Raw genomic sequence first — 26,949 nt, forward strand, 5'->3', positions numbered from 1 at the left:
ATTTCGCTTCAAACGCTCGCTTTATCATTATACGCGCGCGGCGCGTCCTATTCGCTTTGGACGCGCGAAAGGATTCAAACTGTTCAAGCATCGAACTAGACGCGAATTTGACGCTCTATTCGCGTAACGGTGCGTGTCCACTACAGCGGCAAAACTCCGCTCAGTGCCGCTGGCAACGCTATAACGCCTCCGCTTTGGGGTGTGTCTGTTGCGAGTGTGTTTAATCTAAGTTTTTTTTTAACACACGGACAATATAATCATCATGCGATGCACGCGATTACATTTAGAAATAGATAAGCTTTGTTTCCAAATGCACCAAGCAAAGATATCCTTTTAATTTTATAAACTTTTATAAATTCAGCCAATATAATCACAATGAACAGAGTAATCTGTTTATTTTGAAGTTACACAATCTACATTGATTAAAAAAGAAAATCAAATGTGTTTTTAATGGTAGTATCATTTTATACAGAAATAAATGATTTATAATTCAGATGAGAATAACGTTAAAGTTAATTAAAATTTGAAGGAAACAAATATATTGATCTGAAATATAGCAAAAAATTTTTTAATTCATTCAGGTAGCCTACAATTACCAAACATATCTCAAGGTCTTTTGAATAAAGGGTGACAGTCTTTCATTATCAACTGTTGTTGTGGACTATATACTGGAGAAGTATTTGTTCTCCATTTGAGTGAGATGTTTTTATGTGGCTAATTGAGCAAAGTGCTTCCATATATTTTATTATTAGTAGTATTAGTTCAAGAATAAAATAAAAATATCGGATTGATATCGGTATCGGCAAATAGCCAAAGCTGCGGCATCGGTATCGTATCGGAAGTGAAAAAGTGGTATCGAGACATCCGTGAAAACACATCAAGCATGGCCACGCATTTGAAGCGACATCACCCCGGTGTTTCGCTGACAGGAGTGAAAACGAAGGCTGCTCAACATTGCACAATCAGACCGGGCTAAAACCATCACAAACGCTATCAGTGTGTTTATAGTCACGCTTCATGGAATGAACCCGTCGCGCTCCCACTGTTGATATTTTAATTTAACAAAACTTGTGTTTATTTGTCTTGTCTTTTTTTTTTTTTTTTTGCTGATCCGAAAAATGATCCGATCCGTGACTCTGATCCGAGAAACGATCCGAACCGTGAGTTTTTTGATCCGTTGCACCCCTAGTATGAGGCGGTGAGTCCTCCATATCTCCTGTTTCGATACTAACAACATCCAACTCCTCAGAGCTGGATAGCTGCAGTACCGGTACCTCATCCAGGGGTGAAGAAACTGCAATGTGTGCTTCCCCCTGAGATAAGGCACTAGACCTGGCATGTGAGGGCAGAGAAAGGGCTGGGCCCTCACAAATCCAGATCCATTTGCAAACCCCACGATCTAAGTCGCACCCGAATAGTACCCGAACAGTGGGGAACGCGTGCCGAATCACCATCCTCGAAGAGCGCCCGGCAGGAGCGAAGCGTTCTCAAAGATAGCTTCTCACAATGGTCGCAATCAGCCCCCTCAAGTGAGGACTGGGCATGCTCCACTCCCATACAAACAACACACAACTCGTGTGTATCCCCACCCGTGATGAAACGAGGGAACCAGGTTGCTGCTGGAAGAAGTGTTAGTCAGGCCAGTAGGGGGTGCTCATCATGTGGTCTGTGTGGGTCCTAATGCCCCAGTATAGTGATGGGGACACTGTACTGTAACAAGCACAGTCCTTCGGATGAGACGTTAAACCGAGGTCCTGACTCTGTGTGGTCATTAAAAATACCAGGATGTCCTTCGAAAAAAGAGTAGGGGTTGAACCCCGGCATCCTGGCCAAATATGCCCATTGGCCTCTGTCCATCATCATGACCTCTGAATCACCCCATGATAAAATTACAGAATAGATTAGTACAGGACTGGCAACTGTAATTTCCCCCATTAACACCTTCAGACTGTATGTTTATAAGCAGCAACCAGTCTAGCATGGTGTTGATGCTGATGATAAGAGGGACAGAGACTTCTACACTTTTCAAACAAACCTCTTCATGTGACTGCCTCCTACCGAGCTTGAAGAAGGTTGCCATGACAATTCTGCAGCAGTGGTTGAATGTCAGTGGTCAAGGTCAAAGGAGGAGGTTTCACTGAAGAGTCACAGAAACATCTGCTGAACGTGTGGGTTATGCAGGATTATATTTACCTCTTTTTTATCTCTTTAAAAAAAAAACAAGTGGCAAGTTCATAGCAATTTCCTCTTTGTGTTCATGTTGGTTTTATACTGTTTTTTGGAGGGGTATGTGGGGGAGGGTGACATTTAAACCATTTTCATCATACGTTTTAATTTATTGGCTCTATTTAATAATAAAAATCACAATATTATTAATATATATAATTTTTTATGTACATTTAGAAAATAAAGATAATTTGTGTCCTTTCATTTTTTTTTTTTTTAAATATATGTTCTTTGAGTTACACCTCATGTAAAAATAAAAACATTGGGTGGTTCTTTTGTCACATGACAACAACATGGCTTCCTTCATGTTGATTTGGCAGACAATGGTGAAAAATAATTTCATGATTTTTTATGTTCACATATTCCTTGAGTATGGTAAAGTATTGAGTATTGCTTTTATGCATTTACTGTAGCTTTTAAACCACGCGTGCTCTCTGACGCGTAATGTATAGTTTCCCTGAGACCATAGAGACGTTATTGAATATTGTGACTGATTTAAGATCCGTACCGGTTTCTGTGATTTTCTGACAAGCTGTTGGCATCCAAAAGAGAGTGATGTCACTGCAGGTAACAACCTGATCATGGAAATTACCGAACTGTAATAAAAAGAAACATAAATAGATGGTTTTAAAAAACATAATAAACTGTCATATTGTCATATGTGATATATTTATATATATATATATATATATATATATATATATATATCTGTGTCTGTTAAAGAAGAATCTCATTTGTGATTTTTCTTTCCTGTGGGATTGCATGCGATTGAATTGCTCTTTGTGGGATGTCCTGCTGTGCAGCTTTTGGAGCCTTCACACGCTAGTGTGTATTTGTATGCATATGAGTATTTGTTGTGTGTCTCATGAGAACATAATTTGTACATGATTGTAGAAACTCCTCACTGGATGTGATAATGAGCCACTCACCTGAGATGATGCAAAAAGACTGGGATTTCTCCCTGTGCATCCTTAGCTGTCTCTACACAGGGAGTTGACCCTGTTATGCCTTCCTCAGCTTGAGTGTGTACAGACATTATTAACAGATTATCACTTGGTCAATGGCTCAATTGATTGTGCACTGAGAATATGTGCTGAAGCCATTTAACATGTACTTCCCATTTAACATTCATTGTCACTGAAGTGGACTGTCTTTTTTTAGTTGCCCTTTTCACTTTTTAACATTAAGAATACTTTGTAACGCACATGTGCACACACATGTTTGATGTAAAAAGCCAAGAAAATGACCTACAAATGGATTCTCTTCTTACCTTCAGGGTTCAGAACCATTCAAAGCTGTAGTAAATTGTTGTTGCTCAGAGGTTGCTCTTTCATAGCTCAGATGTAATGGAGTTGTCCGTCATGTTTCTTTTAGGTATTAATTTGGTCTCCATTTGGCCTTGGAAACATTTGATGAGAAATGTTTGAATTGAAGCTAAATTTATTCTATTAGAAAAACTGAAAGGGTTTTTCTATTATAACAAACTGAAAATGTTGTTCTATTAGAATTCTTTGTTTTTTATAGAGGTGTTTTAAAGACCAGAACACCACTGCTAACCACTTAGGACCAATAAAAAACTTTATACCTTAGAATGGAATGCAGCAATAGAATATATACCATTGACATCACAAACATCCAGCTAACATTAACGCCTTTTATTACACAGTGAGAATAAAAAAGAAGGGGGGTGGGAGCTCCAGTATGACTTAGTAGAGATTGTGGTTGCTGATACCGGTGTGGAAATAATGCCGCTGAAGCTTTGGCAAGCTTATAAATAAAAGGCTAATCTTTGCTGTTTATAGGTTATGGGATGTCTTTAATCTTATTATTGCTTCTAATTTACCCTCATGAGTCACGTGACTGGAGGGTATCAACTCCTCTTAGACATTAATACACACAGAGAAACACCTACAAATGCAATGAGTCACAAAAGATTTCCATACTATTCATGTGAAGGTGAATAATACGGACAAAGCGAGATTAGCAGGCTAAAATAGGGAATAGAGAATGAAGCTAGAGATTCATAAACAGAGTGGCTGTAGGTGACAATATTTCTCTTCACAAATAGTATGTGTATCATTAGAATTATGCACTCAAAACTGACTCACAAGGAATCCTCAATGATGTTTCCACCATCATGTTTTTTGCTTATAGCATTCAGAGTTGTTCCAGGCTTTTTCCCTAAGTGGTCTCCTCTTTCCACTCCCCCGAATAGTTTATGAAGCGATTTTTGAGTTTATTTTTCCAAGTTTCTCTTATCTCAGGATACATTTACACGACAACAATATGCTTAAAACGCAGAAGTTTTTCCGGGTACAGACGACACCATTGTCAAAACGATCTCTTCACATGAGTCTCTTCACACAGATCAGCGAAAACGACTAAAAACACTGTATTCTGCTGCCAGGCCATTAAATGGCGATGAAACACTATAGACTTAACACGTAATACGCATGTGCATGACGTCATCGTCTTCAGAGATTCGTGTTTTTCACCATTTTCAAACACTTGCACTTTGAAACCCGTTTTCAAAACTTCGCGTTTTCGTCATGTAAACGAATGGCCAAAACTAATAAAAAGTTATACGTTTTTAATTGAAAACGGTGTCGTATAAACAGCACCTCAGCCAAAGACCTTGGCTACTGTTGGGGTCATGATCATTTCTCTAACAATTGCCTTTCTTATTAAATTATTTGGTACGAAAGCCTCTTTGTTGGCTTAGTGGTGTAGGATTGTACCAAGTGTTTGCCATTTTGTTGTAATAGACATTATGTTGTTCTGTGGGAGGTTTAAAGCTTTACAGATCTTTTTCTAATTTTCTAGCTTAACAGTTTTTTTTCTTTCTGGAAAGTTTCACAGGGAACTATTTTGGGAACAGGACAGATCTTATCTGATGTTTTAGTTGTGAGACCTCACACAAGTCCTCTTTGTTATTTCAATCGCTAGAAAATTAAATACTTCACCCAATTTAGTTGTTTTAGTTGCTAGTTCTGTTCATCAATAAACTGAGTGATTTAATTACTAGGAGTTTAGTTTTAGTATGATTTTAATCAAAAATCTATGTCCAGATTTTCGGTCTGAATAATTAGACTGTGTTGTGGATTTGTCTACTAACCGGGGCCAGTTGCATAAACATAGCCATTATGTTAAGACTGTGTCTTAAGAACTAGTATGATCAACTAGAAGTTAGTTAGGGGTAATCAGTCTTACTGTTCGGTGTCAAATTAGACCAATCTACGTTTTTATGTTACTGACTTTAAAAAGTTATTAACAGTCTTAAAGAATAAAATTGGATGACTAACTTGTAAGACTAGTCTTAACAGTTTATGCAACTGGCCACAGTATTCTGGTTTTACTGGTTATTCAGTGTTTCACAACATTTCTGCATTTTTCAAAAATGTTTCAACCCTCTCAGTATTACTACTTTACACTGCTTTCTTGACCTAACATAACACAGGTAAAGCCATTATTATGCAATATCCTGGCATTCAGTGTAGCTGTTCGACTGCTCAGAAGTGAGTAAAAAGACTTGGATTTTATGTAGATGATTTGACTGACAATGTAGTCGACAACTTGTTTAGCACAGGGCTGTCTAACCAGGTTTTCTGGTGTAAAGCATGGTTCAACAATGTTTTCTACAAATCACAACAGTGGTATAACAACCCACTCATAGTCACAAAGAAAAATGTATTTTCAGTTACTATGATTTACCTAGACCTAACTTGTCACTTTTTTAAAATCATTCTCTGTCACTTTGTCATTCTCTGTCTATCACACTTTAATTAATCCTGTCAACGCAACTATAAAAAAAGAAATTAAAGAAGAAACTCCTTAGTGGAATTGTTACATCCATAATTGCCACTGTGCATTTCTTCAGACTTTTAATACAGCAGTCTTTATTTAAGCACCAGTGTTGGATTTCTCTTATGGTTAGAACTTGAAAAATTCACAAAGTGTAAATAATCTGTCAATCCATCACTACACTACATACAATGTTTTTTTTTTACCAGTATGTTAGAGGTATTGAGACCCAAATCTCACTATTTATTTTCTATGAAGGTTTTTCTTGTTTTTAATAGTGTATTTTTGTTTGCTTTTTTGTCTTTCAGATCTTGGCCATCATTTCTATCCTATTCATTGTGCTCTCAACTATCGCTTTGTCTCTTAACACCCTTCCAGAGCTGCAAGACACAGACGAGTTTGGTCAGACAACTGATAATCCCCAGCTGGCCCATGTGGAGGCTGTGTGCATTGCTTGGTTCACCATGGAATATCTTCTTCGCTTCCTTTCCTCACCAAACAAATGGAAATTCTTTAAAGGTCCTCTCAATGTCATCGACTTGCTGGCCATCCTACCATATTATGTCACCATATTCCTGACAGAGTCCAATAAGAGTGTGCTGCAATTCCAGAACGTACGGCGGGTGGTGCAAATCTTTAGAATCATGCGGATTTTGCGCATACTCAAATTGGCACGTCATTCCACCGGGTTGCAGTCACTGGGCTTTACGCTGCGTCGGAGTTACAATGAGCTGGGCCTACTTATCCTCTTCTTAGCAATGGGGATCATGATATTTTCCAGTCTGGTTTTCTTTGCGGAGAAGGACGAGGATGACACCAAGTTCAAGAGCATCCCTGCCTCCTTCTGGTGGGCCACTATCACCATGACCACTGTGGGATATGGAGACATTTACCCTAAGACACTTCTGGGTAAGATTGTAGGTGGGCTTTGCTGCATAGCAGGAGTTTTAGTCATTGCCCTACCCATTCCTATCATTGTCAACAACTTTTCTGAATTCTACAAGGAACAGAAACGGCAAGAGAAGGCCATCAAGAGACGTGAGGCTCTAGAGCGAGCCAAACGCAATGGCAGCATAGTGTCCATGAATGTTAGAGAGGCGTTTAACCGTGGTACAGAGCTTCTGGATGTGGTGGTCATGGACAAGGGTGAGAGAACCCAGGACAACCATCTCTCACCAAGTAGATGGAAATGGTCATCTAAGAGGGCAACTTCAGAGACCAGTTCCAATCGTTCGTTCAACCCAGACCAAGGTTCACCGAGCAAGGCGGGAGCTTCTAGTCCGCAGAGGCTTAATGCACAGAAACTAGAGGAGATGTACAACCAGATGGCAAAGACTCAGTCACAGCCCAACCTGAACACCAAAGACAAAAATGTATCTCGAGCAGGCCATAGAAGGGATGAAATTGAGCTGGGAGCTTTGCCAGGTCAAGGAGGTGACCCACTGAATGGGGGTCGTGAAGGGGTGGTAGACATGAAAAGTCTATCAAGCATTGACAGTTATATCAGCTGTGCAACAGACTTCTTAGAGAATCCACGATTCCCCTACAGTCCGGCAGGGGGTCTGCCACTCCCAGAGAGCTCTCGGTTCTCCCACAGTCCTGGTTCTGGCCTCTCTGGTCGAGTCAGTGCTAATCCAAGCCTGCAGACAACACTGGAGCATGATACCATGCTCACGCCACCTTGTTCTGGTGCTAAACCTCTCAACACCGACGGTTCGCGACAACAAGTTCTGCTTATAAACTCTCAGAAAATGCATGCGGTTAGGGTGAATCATCGCAATTGTGGCGAGACCAGTCCATCCGGTGGTCCTCTGTCTGACAGCTCTATTCTTTCTGACCTCTCTATCCTAAGCCCAGAGGTGTCAGTCTACACAACAGCCAGCAGCAGGACTCCACCTAAGACACCAGAGAAGAAGGCACTCACCCCTGCAGTTTTCACTTTCCATGATGCATCCATCAGCAAGTACATCGATGCCGACACAGATGACGAGGAGCACTTGCGTGAGGGTGGCCCATCAGAGCGCCTGCTTGGTGGCCTCAGCTCCAAGCCTCGAATTAGTGGTTACCAGGGGGCCACCAACCACTTGGAAGCTGCCCAAAGGCTGCTAGGTCAGAACTGCATATTTCCACTGGGAAGTAGCCCAAGTGTTAGCCATGAGAACCATGTGGCTTCAGAAAACTCAAGGAGGCCCAAAGGGGACAGGGGACATTCCAACGCTTTTGATAAGGGCCTCTGAGGCCTCAGGGTGGTGAGTTGGACTACGCGGAAAGAAAGAAAAAGTGAAGAGAAAAAAGGCCAAGTTCAGTAAATGACTTTAGAGAAAGCGGAGACTAATGTACAATGGAGATTAATTTTAGAGGCATCTGACCAGGGGGCTTACCCTGGTGACTTTATGCGGGAGAGTTAACTGGAAAACCGTGGTCATGTTACATCATTAAGGGACAGGATCTTGAAGATGCACCACTGCCTACACCTCTTGCCCTTTTTCCTCTTCTGTAAGCAAGCCTGCATTGGCGCATCGCAGGGGTAAGATAAAGGCAGAGCAGATCTGGCTTATGGTTGTTTTTGGAAAGAACAGGATTTATGCTAAAGCTTAATTAGCTTGAGGCTGAAAACTTACCAGACATTTATGCCCAGGTGTGTATGGTAAATCAAGGGGGACGGTCCGTCACTGCCCACGTCAGCTAGCCACTGTCCACAGCCCACCTTAAAAATTAGCATTAGAGACATGTTATACTCTGTTTACTAGTGCACCCCTCCCCTATCCCCTAATAAACTGGCCTTACTTAACTGCAGTAATGGGTCTGCATACAGTATGAGTGTTTTGTGTGCAAGCGTATTTAATATAGGGAGGGCTGATGGTATGATAATGTGCACGTATATAACAACCAACATTCCTTCACACAAGCTCACTCTTCAAAATATATTCACATGCTGTGTGATTCTACTTGATTTATTTATTTTTATATAGACATAGATTATCTGTAGAAATCTATCACACATATTTCTTGTGTCATATTCATCAGTATGAGAAAAAATCGTCAATTGTTTCATCGGAAGAGACCAAAATCTGTTTAAATTTACCTCTCCCCCTCATGTACCTACTTGTGTGTCATCTTTTTTTTTTTTCTAATATGGCAAAGCTTAAGGGGGATAGTTCACCAAAAACTGAAAATTCTGTCATTGTTTAGTCTCCCACATTTCATTGATGGTGAGGATTTAATTCTTTTGTGTAAAACAAAATAATATTTTTTTGGGGGGCCATTGGGCAGCCGTTGGGGCCACAGATGAAAGAAATCCATACAGGTTTGGAACAATAAGAGGGTGAGTAAATGATGACAGAATTTTCATTTGTAAGTTAACTATACCTTTTTAAGAAAGTTACCGAAGATACACTTGTGCTTACATGTGTAAGGTTTTATTACAAAAGCCCATGTTTATGATTTCATATTACAACTACGTAGCACATGCACATTGGCAGCCCAAACAGAAGCAACACTGAGAACGAATGGACAACACATACCTCGCCCTGTTATTAACAGATATTGGTAAGCGATGGAAAGCTAGAATAAATCTGACAAAGAAACTACTGAAAAACTTCAGGTCAATTCAAGATTTCAGTTAGATTTACCAATCTCATAGCAGTGGATACTGTTCAAACACAAATATTTCTGAATATAAGAATAAATATATATTTCTAAAGTATTTTCTAGATGATCATATGAAATGAGGGAGATGGTCTCATACTTTTGCATTGCCAGGGAGAGTGTTTATTTTAAAATATTTGATTTAATAAAAGGTTTTATGGGACCTTTTGTGTCCTCAGGCTCAACATATACAATGTGACCAAGATGACCACCACTTAATCCCAAACATTTATCTTTTGATAGCGAGCTCTGTAATAAAGTATATAATGCATGGCAATGTTTATCTCCAAATTTGATACAATCCCTTTACACTGCACAAACTTAATATCCTTGAAAGATTTTATTCTTATCGCCATCGCAGCCATCCTCACCAATTTGTAACCACATAGTCCAGCATGTATTCACAGGTATGTAGACGATGTCCTGAAGACGACTATATCCAGTTTCCATGGTGACCACAAGCCCTCCCTTCTAGCACTCATATTGAATTTGAAAACTGGGATAGAGAGGGCTAAATTAGACTAAAAAAGCATACTCAATTGCATCCGTACCATCATTAAAAGTCACACTGTCAGAATGTACTTGTCTCTTAGAATATGTATGTGTTATCTGGGGAGTGCAAAGATGATGGGGGGAAACTCGGCCTCTACCGAGACTTGTGAGTGTGTATGCTTCCATCCCTGTCTCAATGATTTTAGCTGAGTTGAAGTGAGGTGTGAACGGAATACCAATTTTCTGCAAGAGAGCGGGAGGAGGGTGTGTATGGGAGGAGAGAAAAAACTGCAAGTGAGAGGGATCTTCCCCCTCTGCTCTATCCAGAATAATTTATGAATGCAACAACATGTACTGCTTACTGTAATGGTGTGGAGAGGAAGCTGCTTTCTGAGTGCTAAGGTCCCTTGCTCCAATTAGTGGTCTTTTATGTGGATATTATGGAATATCCATGATCTGCCGGGTGTGTGATCCACATTCAATACCCTATTCATTCAGTAGATTCATACGGAGAGAACATTATCACTAAAATGTGACCTTACTGAAGCCATTCAAAACTCTCTTTGCTGTGTATCTGTGTTAGGCTGTGCCCTGAGGTCAGTGTCAACCCTGTTGTTTTTTTTTTAATGATCCATGGATCCATAAATCTCACAAAGTAATGTCTGGAATATTTTACGTCCCACGAGGAACACTTGCAGTGCAGTGTGCTTAGAGCATTAACAAAAATTAGAGCGAATTATATATGGGTGATTATATGTGGGATATTTTTTGACTCCAGTCTAAAAACAGTGATGACAATCAGTAATTTGAGTACAATGTCAGTGTCTTATTGGATGGTTTGATGGCATTAAAGGTGTTTTGTCTAGAATACCCACCCACACGACAGTGCAGGTTGCAATTCATCATGGTACATTTATAAAATCCTTTAAATTAAGTGGTATTAAAATTTGCTCACAAAGCTGTCAAACTGTGACGACCTAGTGATGCTTCCAGCATCAACATGGACGCTGTTTGAAAATAAAATGTTTTATGTTTATGTTAGATTTACAGTAACGTGTTATATAACAGGCACTTTGACTTTTAATTCAGTTTATTTATGAGAGGTTTTTTTTTTATGATTTGTGTATTTCATTCAAACCAGAAAGCACAAATAAGTAACATCTTTCGTTTATTTGATTTTTGTTGTTTTCTTACGAAATTGTAAAATAACAGTGGTAACTAGTAGTATGAAATTTAGGAAGCATTTCATGATGAAAAGAAATTACTGTAAGCATCCACATAGAATTTCCAGGGAACTTAAAAAAAAGAGAGCACTGTTTACAATCCCTCCCTTCCCCTAAATCTTCTACAATGTTGTTTGTAGGTCTAAAGGCTGTTTGTTTTGTAATCTTTCTACCTGTTGACTTTCTATGCCGTTGTTTCTGTACGTGTGTTATGTTGTTTAATGCATGTCGTACCTCTGAAGCTGTAACTTGTTCTGTATGTGACGAAAAGCCAATTCCTTGTCTTATATAGGAAAAAGAGCCAAAAATGTGTCAAAATGTCCTGAAATCTTTAGATTTCTTTGCAGTATGAAGAAGAGATATCCCCCCTCCCCCCTTGGTTGGCTGGAAATCAAATAAATGATACAGATGATTAATTTTACCTATTATTCTGTTTTGTCATTAGAGTTTATACACATGATTTCAAATGGTGTAGCCCTAAGGTCCCAAAAAGCATTTGAAAACTTATCTCACACTTGAAAAATACAGTTTTTAATTCATGCATTGGAGAATTACTTCTTAAAACGCATTACTTAATCATAATATAACGGGCGCAAGCATTAGTAAGGAGTCTTTTATGAGGAAATGTGAATTTTCTGTGACTAATATTGAATCTGTTCTTGATAACGTACTGTAATCAACTGTATCATTAGGCTTACAAGCCTAGAGCTGCTTTGAGTTACATTCTATCATCACTTCTTTGAAATTTCATGACCCAGTTAAAGTGTGCGAGTTAGATGAAGAGAAAACTGTGTACAGTGGGACAGGAACAGAAGTCTCGTCGACGGACTCGTCTCCACACCCCTCTGCATTGAGGATTCCCCACGGCCTGCCACTGCAGAGACAACCTCCTGAGAGAGTGAGAATGTGATGGAAAGAGATGATAGAGGAAGACAGATAGAGTGATGGGTATTGCTCTGGCTGATGATGTCCTTGAGCTAGGTTAAGAGTTTCAACCCTACCTAAAGCGTTTTATGTGTTGGTTATAAATACTACATTAAAACAGTACCCCAGCAGCATTAGGGTTTTAAATGTAGACTAGATTAAACAGGTGATTACTCTCTTTTTATTAAAAAAACATAACAAGGCTCTAGAGTGCTCCAAATGAGGACCTCAAACCAGTACATTGTGTTTTATACACAAGCACTTACATATTTAACGATGTCTCATGGTTCCCTCTAGTGGCCAAGACTTAGTATCAAGACCATTTGAAATTATTTTTAGCTTTTTGGTTTTTAGTTAGGGAACACATAATGATTTACAGCTCAAGTAATAAATGTACAGCTTTTTATTTTTATTCAGCATTGAATTGATCAAAAGTGACAGTAAAGACTTTTATGATGTTACAAAAGATTTGAAATATTTATTAAAATAGAAAACAGCTATTTTAAATTGTAATAATATTTCACAATATTACTGTATTACAGTAGTTTTGATCAAAAAATGCAGCTTTGGTGAGCATAAGAGACTTCTTTCAAAAACTCTTAAAAATCTTATCGAACTCAATTTTTTTAACGATAGTGAATATTCATTCTTCCATTCATAATAGTGTGTTCTTTGAGTATTATGGCTGTCTAAATCCTACATTTGCAGTGGGAGTTTGCTTCTGGCAATTCCTGTGGGCGTTTGTTTTATCTTCTCACTCTATGAGAAGATTAATTTTATCACAGTAGTCTTGTGGCTATACTTTTGAAATAATGTGTATTTTAACATTTATTCCAATGATTGCCCTAGTAGAAAACATCCTACACCAAAAATGTATTTAAAATACATTTATTTCATACTAAGTATAATACAAAACCATTAACATATTTTTGACATCACTTGAGACTTACTGATATAAATATTATAATTAAACTTTATTTGGAGTACTTCTTTATTGCACAATGCACATTTCTTAATATTAAGCCTAAAATGTGTTTTAATATCACTATTAGTATAGTATGATCTCTGTATAACATCAGTCTTTAAATGCAAGATTTAAAGTGTACATAAAGTACACTTGCAATAGTTCAACTTTAGCACAATCAAATATACTAAGCATATCTTTAGTTGGACCTCAGCGTTATTTCCAGATAAATAAAGTGCATTAAGTACAAAATTAGTTGTTCCAAATTTAAGTATACAAATTTAGTATACTAAAAGTACAATTGCAGGGTTTTTATATTAAGTACATAAATATGTAAATGTATTTGGAGTATACTACCAAGGCCTGGTTTCACAAACAGGGCTTAGATTAAGCCAGGATTAGGCCTTAGTTCAATTAGGACATTTAAGTAGCTTTTATAAATGTGCCTTAGAAAAAAGGAGCCTGGAATAATAAAAAATAAAAAAATCCAGGTCTTTCTCCTCTTACCTGTCCTGTCCCATGTTCTCCCCATCCCCGGAGCAGTAGCGTTGACCCTGGGCCAGTGCTGGTGGCTGGCACTCCACACACACCTGATGCCCCTCCTTCAGGTACCGCATCCAACGTGTGTGAGGACTGAAGCTGCGTTGACAACCCGCCGACAGGGACGCCAGTTCAAACTCCACACAGTAACTGAGGCGATACAGACACAGAAATTACGTATACACACTACCGTTCAAAAGGGGGTCAGTAAGATTTTTATTTTATTTTTTATTTGAAAGAAATGAATACTTTCATTAAGCAAGGATGCAATAAATCAGCATCTTGCAATCATTTCTGAAGGATCAGGTGACACTAAAGATTAGTAGTGGTAGCTTTGACATCAAAAGAATAAATACAAAAATATTCGGTTACACTTTATTTTAAGTAGTTACATTGTACTTGTGTACATTATACTGTGTAATATTAATTAACTACATGTACTTACTAAAGAGTTACGGTTAGGGTTTGGTTTAGGGTTAGTTACTTGTAATTATGCATCATTAGCCGCTTTCCGACCAAGTAGTTCCGACCAACTTAGTTCTAGGAACTGTCCACTTCTAAACAGTTCTAAGAACTACTCTCCCCCAAACTCTGTTTTGCTGTTTGCGTTCGCACTGGCCAAGTGGCCATAGGAACTGGTAGGAGGGGTAAGGGAGTGACGCAAGCACGGTGACCTTTATTTTGGCGGCGCTGAGAACGCCAGAGCAAACAATGCTTGCATTCTCTGTGTTTATTAGTTAGCAATCTGTCTAACAGTACTGTTTAATATGTTATTAGATAGAACTGTTATAGAAAGTAGACAGTATATGAAAAAAAGGTTATTAGCCTATGTCGTGTGGTTGATGTCCAGTGTTGCTGGCTGGGCAGATAAACATAATCATGTTTGGCTTGGTCCCCTCAAAGTTGAGTTGGATTTTCTCTTCAGCATAAAGGTTTAGAGACCCATCTATCACTGTTTTCCATGTTTGTATAGTTAGTTTATGGAGTAAATAATATCTGTATTGGCTATAATCTGTGTGTTTACATTCTAGCTGTTTTAAAAATGGTGGGTGCTGGTTTAGACCCTACTCTGAAGTAGGACCTAAATTAGTTCCTCCAAATGGAGTTCCTAGAACTAAAATCGTTCCTAGTTCCTGCGGTGCGAGCACGCCGACATCCGGGTACTTCAGTTTAGCCAATAGTTCTAGGAACTGTGAAAAGGTTCCTCCGGTCGGAAAGCGGCTATGTTATTACTATAGTAAGTACATGTAGTAACGTGTAACTACGTCACTAAAATAGTCTTACCATATATTCAAATAGAAACATTATAAATTGTAATAATATTTCACAACATTACTGTTTTGTATTGTATTTTTGATCAAATAAATGCAGCCTTGGTGAGCACAAGAGACTTCATTCAAAAACGTTAAAGTCTTACCGTTCACAAACTTTTAAACATTACTGTACTAATCAAAGACAACTATGTTGCTACAAAGGTACATGTCATTATAAACAAATACATTTTGTATCGTCAGGGTATGTGTACTATTTTTAGTGGTGGATAGTGAGATTAAAACAATACCACCATGCAACTTCTCGTTACAATTTAGTGTTGAACTGTCAGAACTTACCTTGTGATATTGTTGTCAAAAATATCCCTCTTTTTCCGTGCATTTCCATAGCCACCCGTGGTGATGAGAGCTGGGACTGTAAAATAATGAGACAAAGGAGTAGGTCAAAGATTATGAAAGAGAGATTTTAATGCATATTTCCTCATATTTCACCTGCAGTCTCACAAGTCATTTTCAAAAGCACATTCATGTACTATACAGTTGTTCAGGGTAAAAGCTGGCATTTAGATTGTTGCTTTAGTGCTTAGAGCATATGAACTGATGATGATGATTACAGTTCATCATTGGATTACACTCAGAAACAGGCTATGTACTGATAATGTAATTATATAAGATTAATGGGATGTAATGTGTACCATCCAAGAATAACAATTCAATGGAAAAATAATGGCTGTATAAATCATTACGACCAGTTGCTTTTATTATGGATCTAATGGGTTGACCTCAAATCTAAGATATGATCCACTGTTGATTATTAAATTTGACATTTGTGTTGAAGGATGGCAAAGGATGTTTCACAGAGCTATAGATTACCATACCCAGTGACTGCAGGCAGGGGCCATGTTGATCACGGTACTCTGCGCAGCCTGCGGTCTGATGGAGAGCGGGACAGGGTTCGCCTCCATTACGCGCTTCCTGAATCACCTGCCTCCACCTGCTGCGAAGTGTGGGTTTACACGGCTCCAGACAGCCAGACCACACGCTCCATTCACTCACCACACAGGACACGGCTAAAACACACACATAGTGGATGTGTCAGATTCTCAGCTGACAAAATATATTCTTAGAACGCTTTGCTAGCGTTCCCATTGAGAAATGAAATCTTTCAAAACATCCAGTTAAAAAAACATCCAACCAACGTTTCATGAATGAAGCATTGTGCGCTAACATTTTTAAAGACCAGATAACTTTGAACAAACATTCTATTAATGTTACTGGAAGAACGTTTCTTCATAACTTTGAGAGAACCTTACCAGAACATTAGGGACGTTCCTGTTATAGCGGGGTTAAAAAGTGCTGCGCAACGATTAATCGCATCCAAAATAAAAGTCTGTGTTTACATAATATATGTGTGTGTACTGTGTATAATTACTTTGTATATATAAATACACACATATGCATGTATATATTATATTATAAAATCTAAATACAAGTTTGCATATAAATACAAACATGCATGTATATATTTAAGAAATAGTTGCATGTATATACTGTATATATTTTTTAATACATAATTTATATTACACACATATGCATGTATATATTATAAAATATATGTATGTATATATAATATAAATTATTTCTTAAATATATAAATGCATGTTTGTATTTATATAAAATACGTATACAAAATATATAATATGTAAACACAAACTTTTATTTTGGATGCAATTAATCGCGATTAATCGTTGCCCAGACATGATAAGCAGCAGCAGCAACAGAAATATATTAAAGGGGTCATATCATACATTTTATTTTCTTAACTCAAAACCACTTGTAATATGTTTTTTTAATTTTTTTATCCTAACTAAAAAATATAAGTTCTACGAACGTTTTGCTAATGTTCCCATTAAGGTGTGAAAATGTTCAAAATGTGGTATAAACATTGTTTTTTTGATAAAATTTTAACAACATTATTAAAGACCATGCATATAACTTACAACAAATGTTCTATTAATGTTACTGGAAGACGTTTTGATAAAAAATTTAAGAGAATTTTGCTTGAAAGTTCTGATAACGTTCCCTGTTGACTAGGATGACAGTCTTCCACCCTCACTCTAAAACTTAAACTAAGCAGGCTGTTGTCGTTGCCGTGCCTTTAAGGCTTCTTTGCATGTGAAATGAGGTTTACTCTCTCCAGTGTAGTTTTTAACTGAGCCATCACACATTACAATGTGACAGGATCACAAAACAATCTGCAGTAAAAGATGTTTGAAAACTTTGTCCAATCCTCCAGTGTTTTAAATATAGTTACAGCACATCCCTGACACATTCATCTAAATTATTCATATAAAAACATCCACTTTATTTTGCAATGCAAAAGTAAGCTATTTTCAGTAAATGTGCGAGACTTCCGATTCATTAGCCACTATAGGGAAATGACCTCACTGTAAAAAAATTATTGTTGGTTTAACTTAAAAAAGTAAGTAACTTGGTTCCTTAAAATTGTTTATGGAAATTAGAAATTTGAGTTAATATGATGAAGGACATTGGTTTAATCAACAGAAACTCATGTTATCTGAACCACATAAATTATCATAGTTGTTGACAAAAGAAAAAAATATTGTGATAAATCATGAAAATAATTTGTTACAGTGTATAAGAATAACAAAGTGCAGTAAGGTAAATCTATTTGCGCTACCAGCCAGTGTGTTTATAATTAAGACAATACCAATCAATATTTTATTTTCATATACATTTTAAACCTGTTAAAATTGTTCAAGAAGCTGTGGATAAAATCTGGCCTCACAGACATGGCCTATAGCAGCCTGAATCTGTTTTATAATTTTAATACATGGCATCTGAAAAATATGAAATTCTAGAAACCTGGACAAGCAAGGTCATAGTCGTGACAACAGTCCAATGTCGTCTTGCATGCCTGGTCGCAGTAACATTCCCCATAGGAGCGATCTTTCCTCCAGTCTTCAGTAATACATGACTGGTTTTGTCCAAAGCAACACAGTCCTGTATCCTGACAACCTCCTTCGCTCTGGGACACCAGTGTTACCAGCACAGCGAGGTAGAAAAGCATCCACGAGCCCCTGGAGCTGCACGCTGACATGATAATGAGCAGCCTGAATATGTTGCTCCCCTCATCTGAGGATCTCATGCATGTAATTGACTTCTATCATGTGACATTTACCCAGCCTGTTTTAGGTGACAATTCGCTCAGTCAGAGGTTTTGGTTTTGGTTTTTTTGGCCTCATGGCACTTAAGGTGAGTTAAACTCATTACAAAGTCTCTTGAGTACACTCATGTCTTCACCATTTGCAGCAAAGTTAGAGGATTAGTTAATCTAAAAGTCATGATTTGCATGCCATTTCAAACCCGCATGACTGACTTTCTTCTGATTTTGAAGAATGTATACTGATCTTTTTATGCAGTTACATTTCAAATTTAAAAAATAATGGCCTGTATAAATGATAAAGATTGCAGGTAACGGATGACCTAAAACAGTTTGCATTTAGCCAATACAATTGTTCTAGGATATACAGTAGTTTTGATTTTGTGTTTGAGGACTCTCTTCAATGTTTCCTTAGCTGGCCAGTATTGCCCATTGATGCTGAAACACGTGAAAAGGGAGGATTAAATTAATTCCTGTAGCTAGAGGCTATTCATGCAGAAAGAACAATACCATAGGCACTGCTGTAATGTAGGGCCTCAAATATACACATTCCCATGACTCATATGCAAAGAGAGAGAAAGAGGGACTTAAAAGTTATGTGAGGTAAATGGGCACGTGCAAGTGCATAATGATGTGTGTGTACAAATAAGGGGAGCTTTGATATTGTGAAACTTTTGCATGTATTCACATAAGTTTATAGAATTCCACTGGGCTTTTTTTGTCTCAAGTATAATTAATTTATAGTCTAGGTCCTTGTAATTTAATTGTGCTTCATTAAGAGTAAAAACAATACAATTGTCCTTACACTCAAAAATGCTGTTATGTTAAAATGAGTTTTGACCAGTTTTGGGGAAAGTTACTTTTAAAAATAATTCATTACAATATTGCATTACATAAGTACTGTAGCCTACTAAAATTGTGTAAATTAGTTACTTTTTGTGGAATGGAATGTTACGTTACTTTTGCGTTACTTTGTCTTACTTGAGTTGGGCTTGCTTGTTTTGTTTTGTTTTGTTTTATAACAAAATATATATATTTTTGTCAAATGTAAAGGCCCTTTCACACCGTAAGTGAAATGAATAAGCCTCAGGCTGAAGGAAATTTACTGTACAGAGGGAAAGTTGAAACAGAGACTGTGGGTCACTTTTCAGGTTATATCATGAATGTTTGCCCAATAAATCGCAATAAGCTTTGTGCTTTGTTACTTGCGATATGAAACAAAGTCTCAGCTTTCAAATTATGTCCACTTCATCACAAAATTCAAACGATAAATACCGTTTTGCCGCTCTTTGAAGTGGCGCGCGAGATCACCACAGTTCAAGCGAAACGAAGCGCGAGTGAACGCGAATCTTACTTTTACTACGTTAAAGAACGAAATAAACATGAATGAATATCAGAAAATATGGTGAATACAGTCCAACTTGCCGAAATCCGTATCATGTCTCTCATGTAATCGCTCAATCAGAGTTTCAACCAATAAAACAGCTTGTAAACAATGTCATGTAACTCCAGTTTGTTTACCATTAACTTGATAGTCAGCAAGAGCGCACTAGCAACCACAGGGGTGAGAACTTGTGTTAATTATTTGAAAAAGTAGTATTTGGTTGTAAATGTAAAAGTAATTTGACTTGAAAAAGTAATCTGATTACGTTACTCACGTTGCTTGTAATGTTACCCCAACACTGGTTTTGACCATGTGATTATTTGAATTTTTAATAGAAAAAACTCTCAATTTTCTATGTGATATACTGTATCTGTGTGTATAAAGTATGTTAATGTGATTTAACCATGCAAAATATCATTAAAATAAATATTAATTTGACATTTGCGAGTTTGAAAAGCGAGGTTAAGTTGATTTAAAGCTTGCAATACCTGGTGGAGACCTTTGATCCATCCATGACTACAGTGCTTTGTCCATAACTAAACAAGACTAACACTGTTCAAAACATGCAAGAATTGCATTGCCTTACAAATGCATTACCAACACAGATTAATGCTACACGCACACATAATCTCCTTACAGCACAAACACTTCCATAGTCCTATATGATTCCACTCTTTAAATAATAAAAGAAGAGTTACTAAAATGAATTTACTATTATATCAGTTGTGGTTTTCAAATGTCCACAGGATTGTTTTTGTGGTTCAGGGAACTCAATGATGTTCCATTATGTTTTAGTGTGGCTTTTTCAGCATACATGAGATCACATTATCAACAATAATATTGTGGCACTGCTGGTTAGGACTATAAATTTGTGTGAAAGTGGGTATTGATAGTGTTTAAAGGTTTATGTTTTGATGTAATATTGCAATATGCTGAGATTTATAGTTCATTCAAGCTAGCCATTGCTAAACTTGCACATTAGACAATTGCTATAGATTTATAGAAGCTGAACAGCACCACTCTTCTGCTTTAACATATTCAGAATCAGATTATTTATATTTTATATAATTTTATACAATGGTTGTGTACACAAATTCTGTACAGTACAGATACCCTGGTGAATTCAACGGATGAGAATCCATGAACCACTTAGACCGTTTTCTAAGGCTGCGCAATGTATTAAAACAATTTAAAAACCATACTATTTCATAGTGCTATTTTGAATTCACAAAAGGCATTTGCCCTAGGTTTAATGCGATTTACATGCATTATTTTTTTTTACTTACATGCGTCTCAGAGAGGCTCCATTCACAGTAATTGTTGCTCTACGAACTATCATTTGCATGTGTGGAGTGCTGAAGGCATTTGTTATAATACATAATGTAGGCTACATAAGATTATTGTTTATATTATGTATATTATGTATTTTAACAGTGTTGTTCTATGAAACCATATGATTAGGCCTACTTGCTTTTGATACTTTATTTAAACCAAATATGATTGCCTCATTTTTACTATATGTATTTTAAATCATTTTAAAGGCTTAAGTCTTTGCTTTGGTCTATTTTTATTACCACAAAAAAAAAAAAAAATCAGATTACTCGAATAATCTTCAAAATAATCAGCCGATTACTCGATTACCGAAATAATCAGTGACAGCCATTCGAGGTGAATGAAGGATATTGCATTTTGTATCAAAGTGTATCAGAGGAACACAGTACTTTTGTGAGCATTGCATCTTTTTCCATCACCGTGTTCCCTTAGGGCACTGTCCTGTCTTGCAGTAGACCTTTTCTCACAGCAAAAATCAGTTTAATTAGTGGCTTGAGGTTTTTCCCCTAATCCTGAGGACGAGTATTTAAACAGCCTCTGAGGGGAAGGCATGGCTAGTCCAATGACAAGCTTGGCTGTCTCACTCACTACCTCAAACAATCACACACATCTACCTGGGCACCATGATCTTCCTAATGGATTTACAGATGATGATGCTGGACGTAGTGTACTTCATCCTGCGCTCTTGTCTGCGCATCGTGCTGAGACCACGTACGAAGCCCATAGACGGCGAGTTGGTGCTAATTACCGGCTCTGGGGGAGCACTGGGCCGCCTGTTCGCCCTGGAGTTCTCGAAACACGGCGCAGAAGTGGTGCTGTGGGACATCAACGGAGACGCTAATGAGGAGACAGCCAAGATGGTGAGGGCGCGAGGGGGCCAGGCACACGCGTACACGGTGGATGTGACAAACCGAGAAGAAGTGTACCGCACTGCCGACCAGGTACGGAAGGATGTGGGAAGGGATGTGACCTACTTGGTGAACAATGCCGGGGTGGTGGCCGGTGAGAGACTCCTGGACTGCCCAGATACCATGGTGGAGAGGACACTGAAAGTAAACTGCCACGCCCTCTTCTGGGTAAGATTGTAAGTTTGAAGTAAAATATAAAAAATGGTACCCTCAAAGTTCAAACAAATGATCTCAAACGATGTATTTAGCCGTTTTTGCAATGATCTTCCTGGTTCCAAGATGTGTGTGTGTGTGTGTGTGTGTGTTTTAAATGATCTTTAAATTCCCCTTTTTTTAAATGGCCTTTTAAATTGCTTATGCTATATACAGTCAGGAAGTTGCATGTAGTCCAATGGTAACTATTTTTGGGGGATAAATCCCTTTCCAGGTCAAAATTACCGGAACACAACCGGAGGGTGACCAACATATGTTTATCTTCATTTAAAAAAAAGTATATGTACTTTTAAATAATTTTTAATAATTCATTTTCAATAATAATAATATAGGCCTATAATTTTCCTGTAACAGTAGAACACGGCTCTAGCAACACTAAGGTCAAGGTTTCAACTCCCAGAGAATGCATGAACTTATAAAATGGATACCTCGCCTTGAATTCACCATGTTAGTCTCTTTGGATTTGCTTAAATGTTAATTTAGTGACAAAAAACCTCAATAGACTTTGAAGAAATAAAGATGCATAAATAGCATTTAAAAAAAATCCTAGACTCAACATTAATGAATCTTCTAAGCTGAGAATGATGAGAATTATAGTACAATGCCATGTGAACACCTTGTACAATACTGAATTACATTCCGCATACATGCCGAAGTTTAACAAATACAATAATTGGATTAGAAGTAAATAAAGCTGCTTTGCCTTTGTATTACTTGATATGCATAGAATGCATAATGTGGGAATTAGGCCTACCTGATTTTATCCCTTTAGCCTTATTTACAGCCCTTCTCTGATAAAACATATTCTTACCAAGCGAAAGTCTCACTCTGATCCTCTTAATGCAAATAACCGTGACCACGTACGAAGTGGATTAATGCTTACATTGAGCAATCTTTTAGCAGCCTACACGTTAGCATTGAGCTGATGTGTGCACTGGATGCCAAAAAGAGATCGTAACATTCAGTGATGGTGATGCTATGGTTCTTTGCATTTAGATGTATTCAGTAGGCAGGCACACTACTCCAAGGCAGCTTACAGTGCATCTACATTTTATCACATGTGTTAATGTTAGTGTTCGTTGAGCATTTGTTAGGATAAAACTTCCATTCTAGCACCATGCACTACCATTTAAACTAATGATCACCTTACAAAGAATACCATGGTACTACCATAGTACATTTCTAAACATCCTTGGTGTTAATTTTTTGTTAGTGCCTTGAAAATGGTGAGTTTGGTCTGTGTAAGATCATAGCTTACATATTCATTAAATGAAAACTTCAGTCTTTATTTATCATCCTTCCATGTTCCAAACACATATGTTGTTATTTTTCTGTAGGAAAATTTTTATTTAATTTTTTTTGAAGAACCTTCATGCAGCTATTCATAATAATCATGGCTCTCAAAATCCAAAACCAAATACCCTCTGCCAAAGCTCTGAAATCTCATTCTCAGTCATATGCTTTTGATTGTGATATAATGGAATGTCTGAGAAATCTTAATTCTAACCAAACCAAATGAGATTTCAGAACTTTGCCTGTGGGGAGGATTATCAGTGAATAACAACATAAATTTCAATCTCTTCACTACACAAAGCTATCGTATGTCTTCAGAAGACGTAGAATAAAGCGAATGTGGACTACTTTAATTGTGCTGTTATGGTGTTTTTCTTTTATGATGTTTTCATTGAGCTGCATGAAGATTCTTATAGAATTCTCAGTTTGTGTTCAACAGAAAAACCAACAGCATACGAATTTAGAACGACAGTGCCCCTATTATGCTTTTTCAAATATTATAGAATAATATAATATAATAATAAGATAATATAGCTGTTTGTGTACTGTATGTAAAAGGTCTGCAAAGTTTCAAAGTGCAGGTTTATTGTCTCCCAAAAGAAAGAACCGATTCTGAACTGCCTGAAACGAGTCGTCAGTAATTACTTCCTGCACAAACCTACGTAGGTTTGTAACAAATTTTCATAATTCCAGCCTATGGTCTTCATTGGCTGCTCGTGAACAATGTCTACTTTGACTCGCCCTCAAACACTTTAGTTGAAGCTCCTGGAAGAGTTAGGTTTGTGTTGTAGACATGTCGAGAAGACGCAGTTTTCTGTGCTATGAAAGCAAATTCACTTTGCATGCACTTCCAAATGATAAGGACTTTGGTTAAACTGATATGATATAACCAACACCATCATTACTGTTCGTACCACTGTGTATTAAGAGCTGAGCAAGCCTCCGGAGCTGAAATTCAGATATGGTAATGGACGTTTAGTTTCCGACATGTGCTGTAAGTGGTAGACCAATCACAACAGACTGGGCCATTTGACCAATCAGAACAGAGTAGGCTCTCGGAAAGGAGGGTTTTAGAGAGACTGAATCTGAAAAGTTTTTTTGGCCTTGGATGCATGTAAACCTATTGTAGGAGACCTCCAAAACAAAATTAGGAACCTTTAAAATAGCATAGGGGAACTTTAAGGGGAACTATGCCTTTAAGGGTATATCTATGTCAAACTGCTTTATTTTGTTTGTCTGCATGTAGACTGTCAAGGCGTTCCTCCCTCAGATGAAGGCCAATAATCATGGCCACATCATCACTATAGCCAGTGTCCTTGGACTCTTCAGCACAGCCTGTGTAGAGGTGAGAAGGGCTCATTTTTCATAGTATTCAGAACCCACCTTCAAAATGTTTGATTTATTCCTAATTTTCATGTCATTAATCTAGTGGTGTCTGTATGTGTGAATTTTAGGATTACTGTGCCAGTAAGTTTGCTGCGGTGGGGTTTCATGAGTCTCTGGCCCATGAACTGCTGACGGAAGAGGACGTGGATGGAGTGAAGACCACTCTTGTGTGCCCTTATGTTGTGGACACTGGCATGTTTGATGGCTGCAGGATCAGGTCAGTGTATATTCACTACTGTTCAAAAATTAAATTAAAAATTTTTTTTTTTGAAAGTCTCTTATGCTCAGAAGGCTGCATTTATTTGATTAAAAAATACAAGAAAACCAGTATTATTAATTATAATAAGTATTTTTAAAAATACATTTAAAATAACATTTTCTATTTGAATATATTTTAAAATGTAATATATTCCTATGATGCAAAGTTGAATTTTCAGCAGCATTACTCCAGTCTTCAGAGTCACATGATCCTTCAGATATCAAGTGCACTGCACTTAAGGTCTACACTGAACGTATAAATCACAGTAAATGGCCCTTCATAGTACTCGACTGTTGCCGTCTCTCTCCCCCTACAGGGAAGAGGTTGAACTGATCCTGCCTCCACTGGAGCCCTTGTACTGCGTACAGCAGGCTATGAATGCCATTCTCATAGACCAGCCGCTAGTGTGCATCCCCAGAATAACCTACCTGCCCTTCCTGGCCAGAGCGTGAGTACAGACCAACATCAACATGCTTGAAGTCTTATTTCTATTCACATCTGCATCATACTAAATAATTCTGCCTCCTTTATGGCACCATACAAGAGCAAACCTTGATGCCCTACACATCGGCATTTGACTTGAATGACATTTGTCTTTGCAGCCTGTTTCCATGGGAGTCCAATGTGGCGACGTATCGCTTTATGGGTTCAGACCAGTGCATGTACCCATTCATTGAGTCCATGAGGAAGAAAAGAGCAGCCAATGGCCCAATAAAGGCTGCTTAAACATCTGGAACACTATAAATTTGACGGGTCTTTTTTGAACAGCTGCAGCAAATAATGTGTGGAATATTCTTTGAATTCGTTTATATTATTATGGATGTGTGGGTATGTCACTGTTTGAAGTGAAATGGGTTTCTTCTGGTTATCTAGGCCCAATTTAGCTGTTCTGTTTTTCAGGCTGGCTAATCACTCGTGGGTGAGCCGTTCAACAACCACTGATATGGTTCACATCTGAAACGTGTTTTTATGCAACTGTATTGGGACTGGTCATTGGACATAATACCTATTTAAATAAGAGTGTACAGGTGTTTTTTTCCTGTGGCTTCCAATTGAAAACGATTGCTTGTTGTACTTGTTCATAAAAACATAAAAGAAACCGCAAGTTCCACATCTGGTTGTATTATTATTGTTGTTGTTTTTCTTTCTCTTTTCTTTTCTTTAGTTTTTTGCCCTAACAACATCTAGCACAGGGACTACCAACGAAAACTAGCCTTTGGGCCAATTTGGGTACATTTACATTCAGGAATGTTGATTAATGTACACAGTCCCTTTTTGAAATAAAAAAAACACATTAATGAAAAAAAAAAACTATTTTCACACACTCACTCTCAATGTTTGGGGTAACGCGAGTTCTGTAATCAGATTACTTTTTTCAAGTAACTAGTAAAGTAGCGCATTCATTTTTCAATCTTATTTTTTAAAATAATGTAACGTGTAACTTATTTGAAAAATGAACTTGTTTTCCCATTTATTGACTGACACCTCTCCTGTCCCCATGTTGAGAGAATTCATGAGTAAGTGAAGTGTTGTGTGCGCTGTGTGAACATATTGTTCTAGACTAAATGTGATCCATGCATCTACTTTTCTCACTTGCTCATAAACAGATTCAGTGTTCCTAAAAATGAATATGAACAGTGAAATGCAAACAGAATATTATGCAAACCTGCAATTTAATGTTAAATTACCCAAATATACTTTATGTATTTAATCTCACTTTATTAACCATTGTCTTTGCCGCTGGCCTTCGCTGATCCAATTCAACTATACTAATAAGCAAAAATGACTAATTAAACATCACGTGTTTAATTTTTGTTTAGTTTTTTATTGCTCAAGTAAGAGTGTTGAACTTCCTTCCGTGTCCTATTTTTCTGCAATCCAGAATGGCAGCACAGCTGAAA

The 26,949-nt window shown here is 37.6% G+C and overlaps 3 protein-coding genes across 5 annotated transcripts in view; 2 read left to right on the top strand and 1 right to left on the bottom strand.

Moving 5' to 3' along the window:
* Positions 1-8,819, top strand: part of kcnb1 (potassium voltage-gated channel, Shab-related subfamily, member 1) — a 35,394-nt gene extending 26,575 nt beyond the window's left edge. For both annotated transcript variants that reach the window (XM_079883784.1, XM_079883785.1), the window contains one exon: positions 6,336-8,819. In XM_079883784.1, coding sequence (XP_079739910.1) covers positions 6,336-8,264 — 1,929 coding nt within the window. In that variant the 3' untranslated portion in view covers positions 8,265-8,819. The remainder of the gene's footprint in view (positions 1-6,335) is intronic.
* A 2,501-nt stretch (positions 8,820-11,320) lies between these two features.
* On the bottom strand, positions 11,321-18,258 carry LOC307165808 (somatomedin-B and thrombospondin type-1 domain-containing protein; the record flags this gene model as incomplete). The annotated part of the gene is made up of 5 exons (XM_079883789.1): positions 11,321-12,280; positions 13,786-13,968; positions 15,429-15,504; positions 15,968-16,159; positions 17,976-18,258. The coding sequence occupies 5 exons, from the start codon at positions 18,256-18,258 to the stop codon at positions 12,163-12,165; spliced, it is 852 nt and encodes a 283-aa protein (XP_079739915.1). The 3' UTR covers positions 11,321-12,162.
* Positions 18,259-21,521: 3,263 nt separating this feature from the next.
* Positions 21,522-26,160, top strand: rdh20 (retinol dehydrogenase 20). Of its 2 annotated transcripts, XR_013822548.1 has the most exons (6): positions 21,537-22,065; positions 24,650-24,748; positions 24,858-25,006; positions 25,365-25,496; positions 25,651-25,830; positions 25,949-26,013. XR_013822548.1 is itself a non-coding variant. In XM_079883788.1 (5 exons), exons 1-5 carry the CDS (start codon positions 21,613-21,615, stop codon positions 25,772-25,774), a joined length of 957 nt encoding a protein of 318 aa, XP_079739914.1. In that variant the 5' UTR covers positions 21,522-21,612; the 3' UTR covers positions 25,775-26,160. The 2 variants fall into 2 exon arrangements, 1 of the variants encoding a protein (XP_079739914.1); XM_079883788.1 differs by having other exon boundaries at positions 21,522-22,065; positions 25,651-26,160.
* The last annotated feature ends 789 nt before the right edge of the window (positions 26,161-26,949 follow it).

The sequence above is a fragment of the Squalius cephalus genome (assembly GCF_949319135.1).
Source record: "Squalius cephalus genome assembly, chromosome: 10".
NCBI classification, from domain to species: Eukaryota; Metazoa; Chordata; class Actinopteri; order Cypriniformes; family Leuciscidae; genus Squalius; species Squalius cephalus.

Bases quoted from the DNA above. Each gene is read 5' to 3' on its own strand.
- rdh20 (XM_079883788.1), top strand. From the start codon at position 21,613: ATGATCTTCCTAATGGATTTACAGATGATGATGCTGGACGTAGTGTAC. The intron at 22,066-24,649 runs GTAAGATTGTAA...GTCTGCATGTAG, and splicing joins ACTGCCACGCCCTCTTCTGG to ACTGTCAAGGCGTTCCTCCC. The intron at 25,497-25,650 runs GTGAGTACAGAC...TTGTCTTTGCAG, and splicing joins CTGCCCTTCCTGGCCAGAGC to CCTGTTTCCATGGGAGTCCA.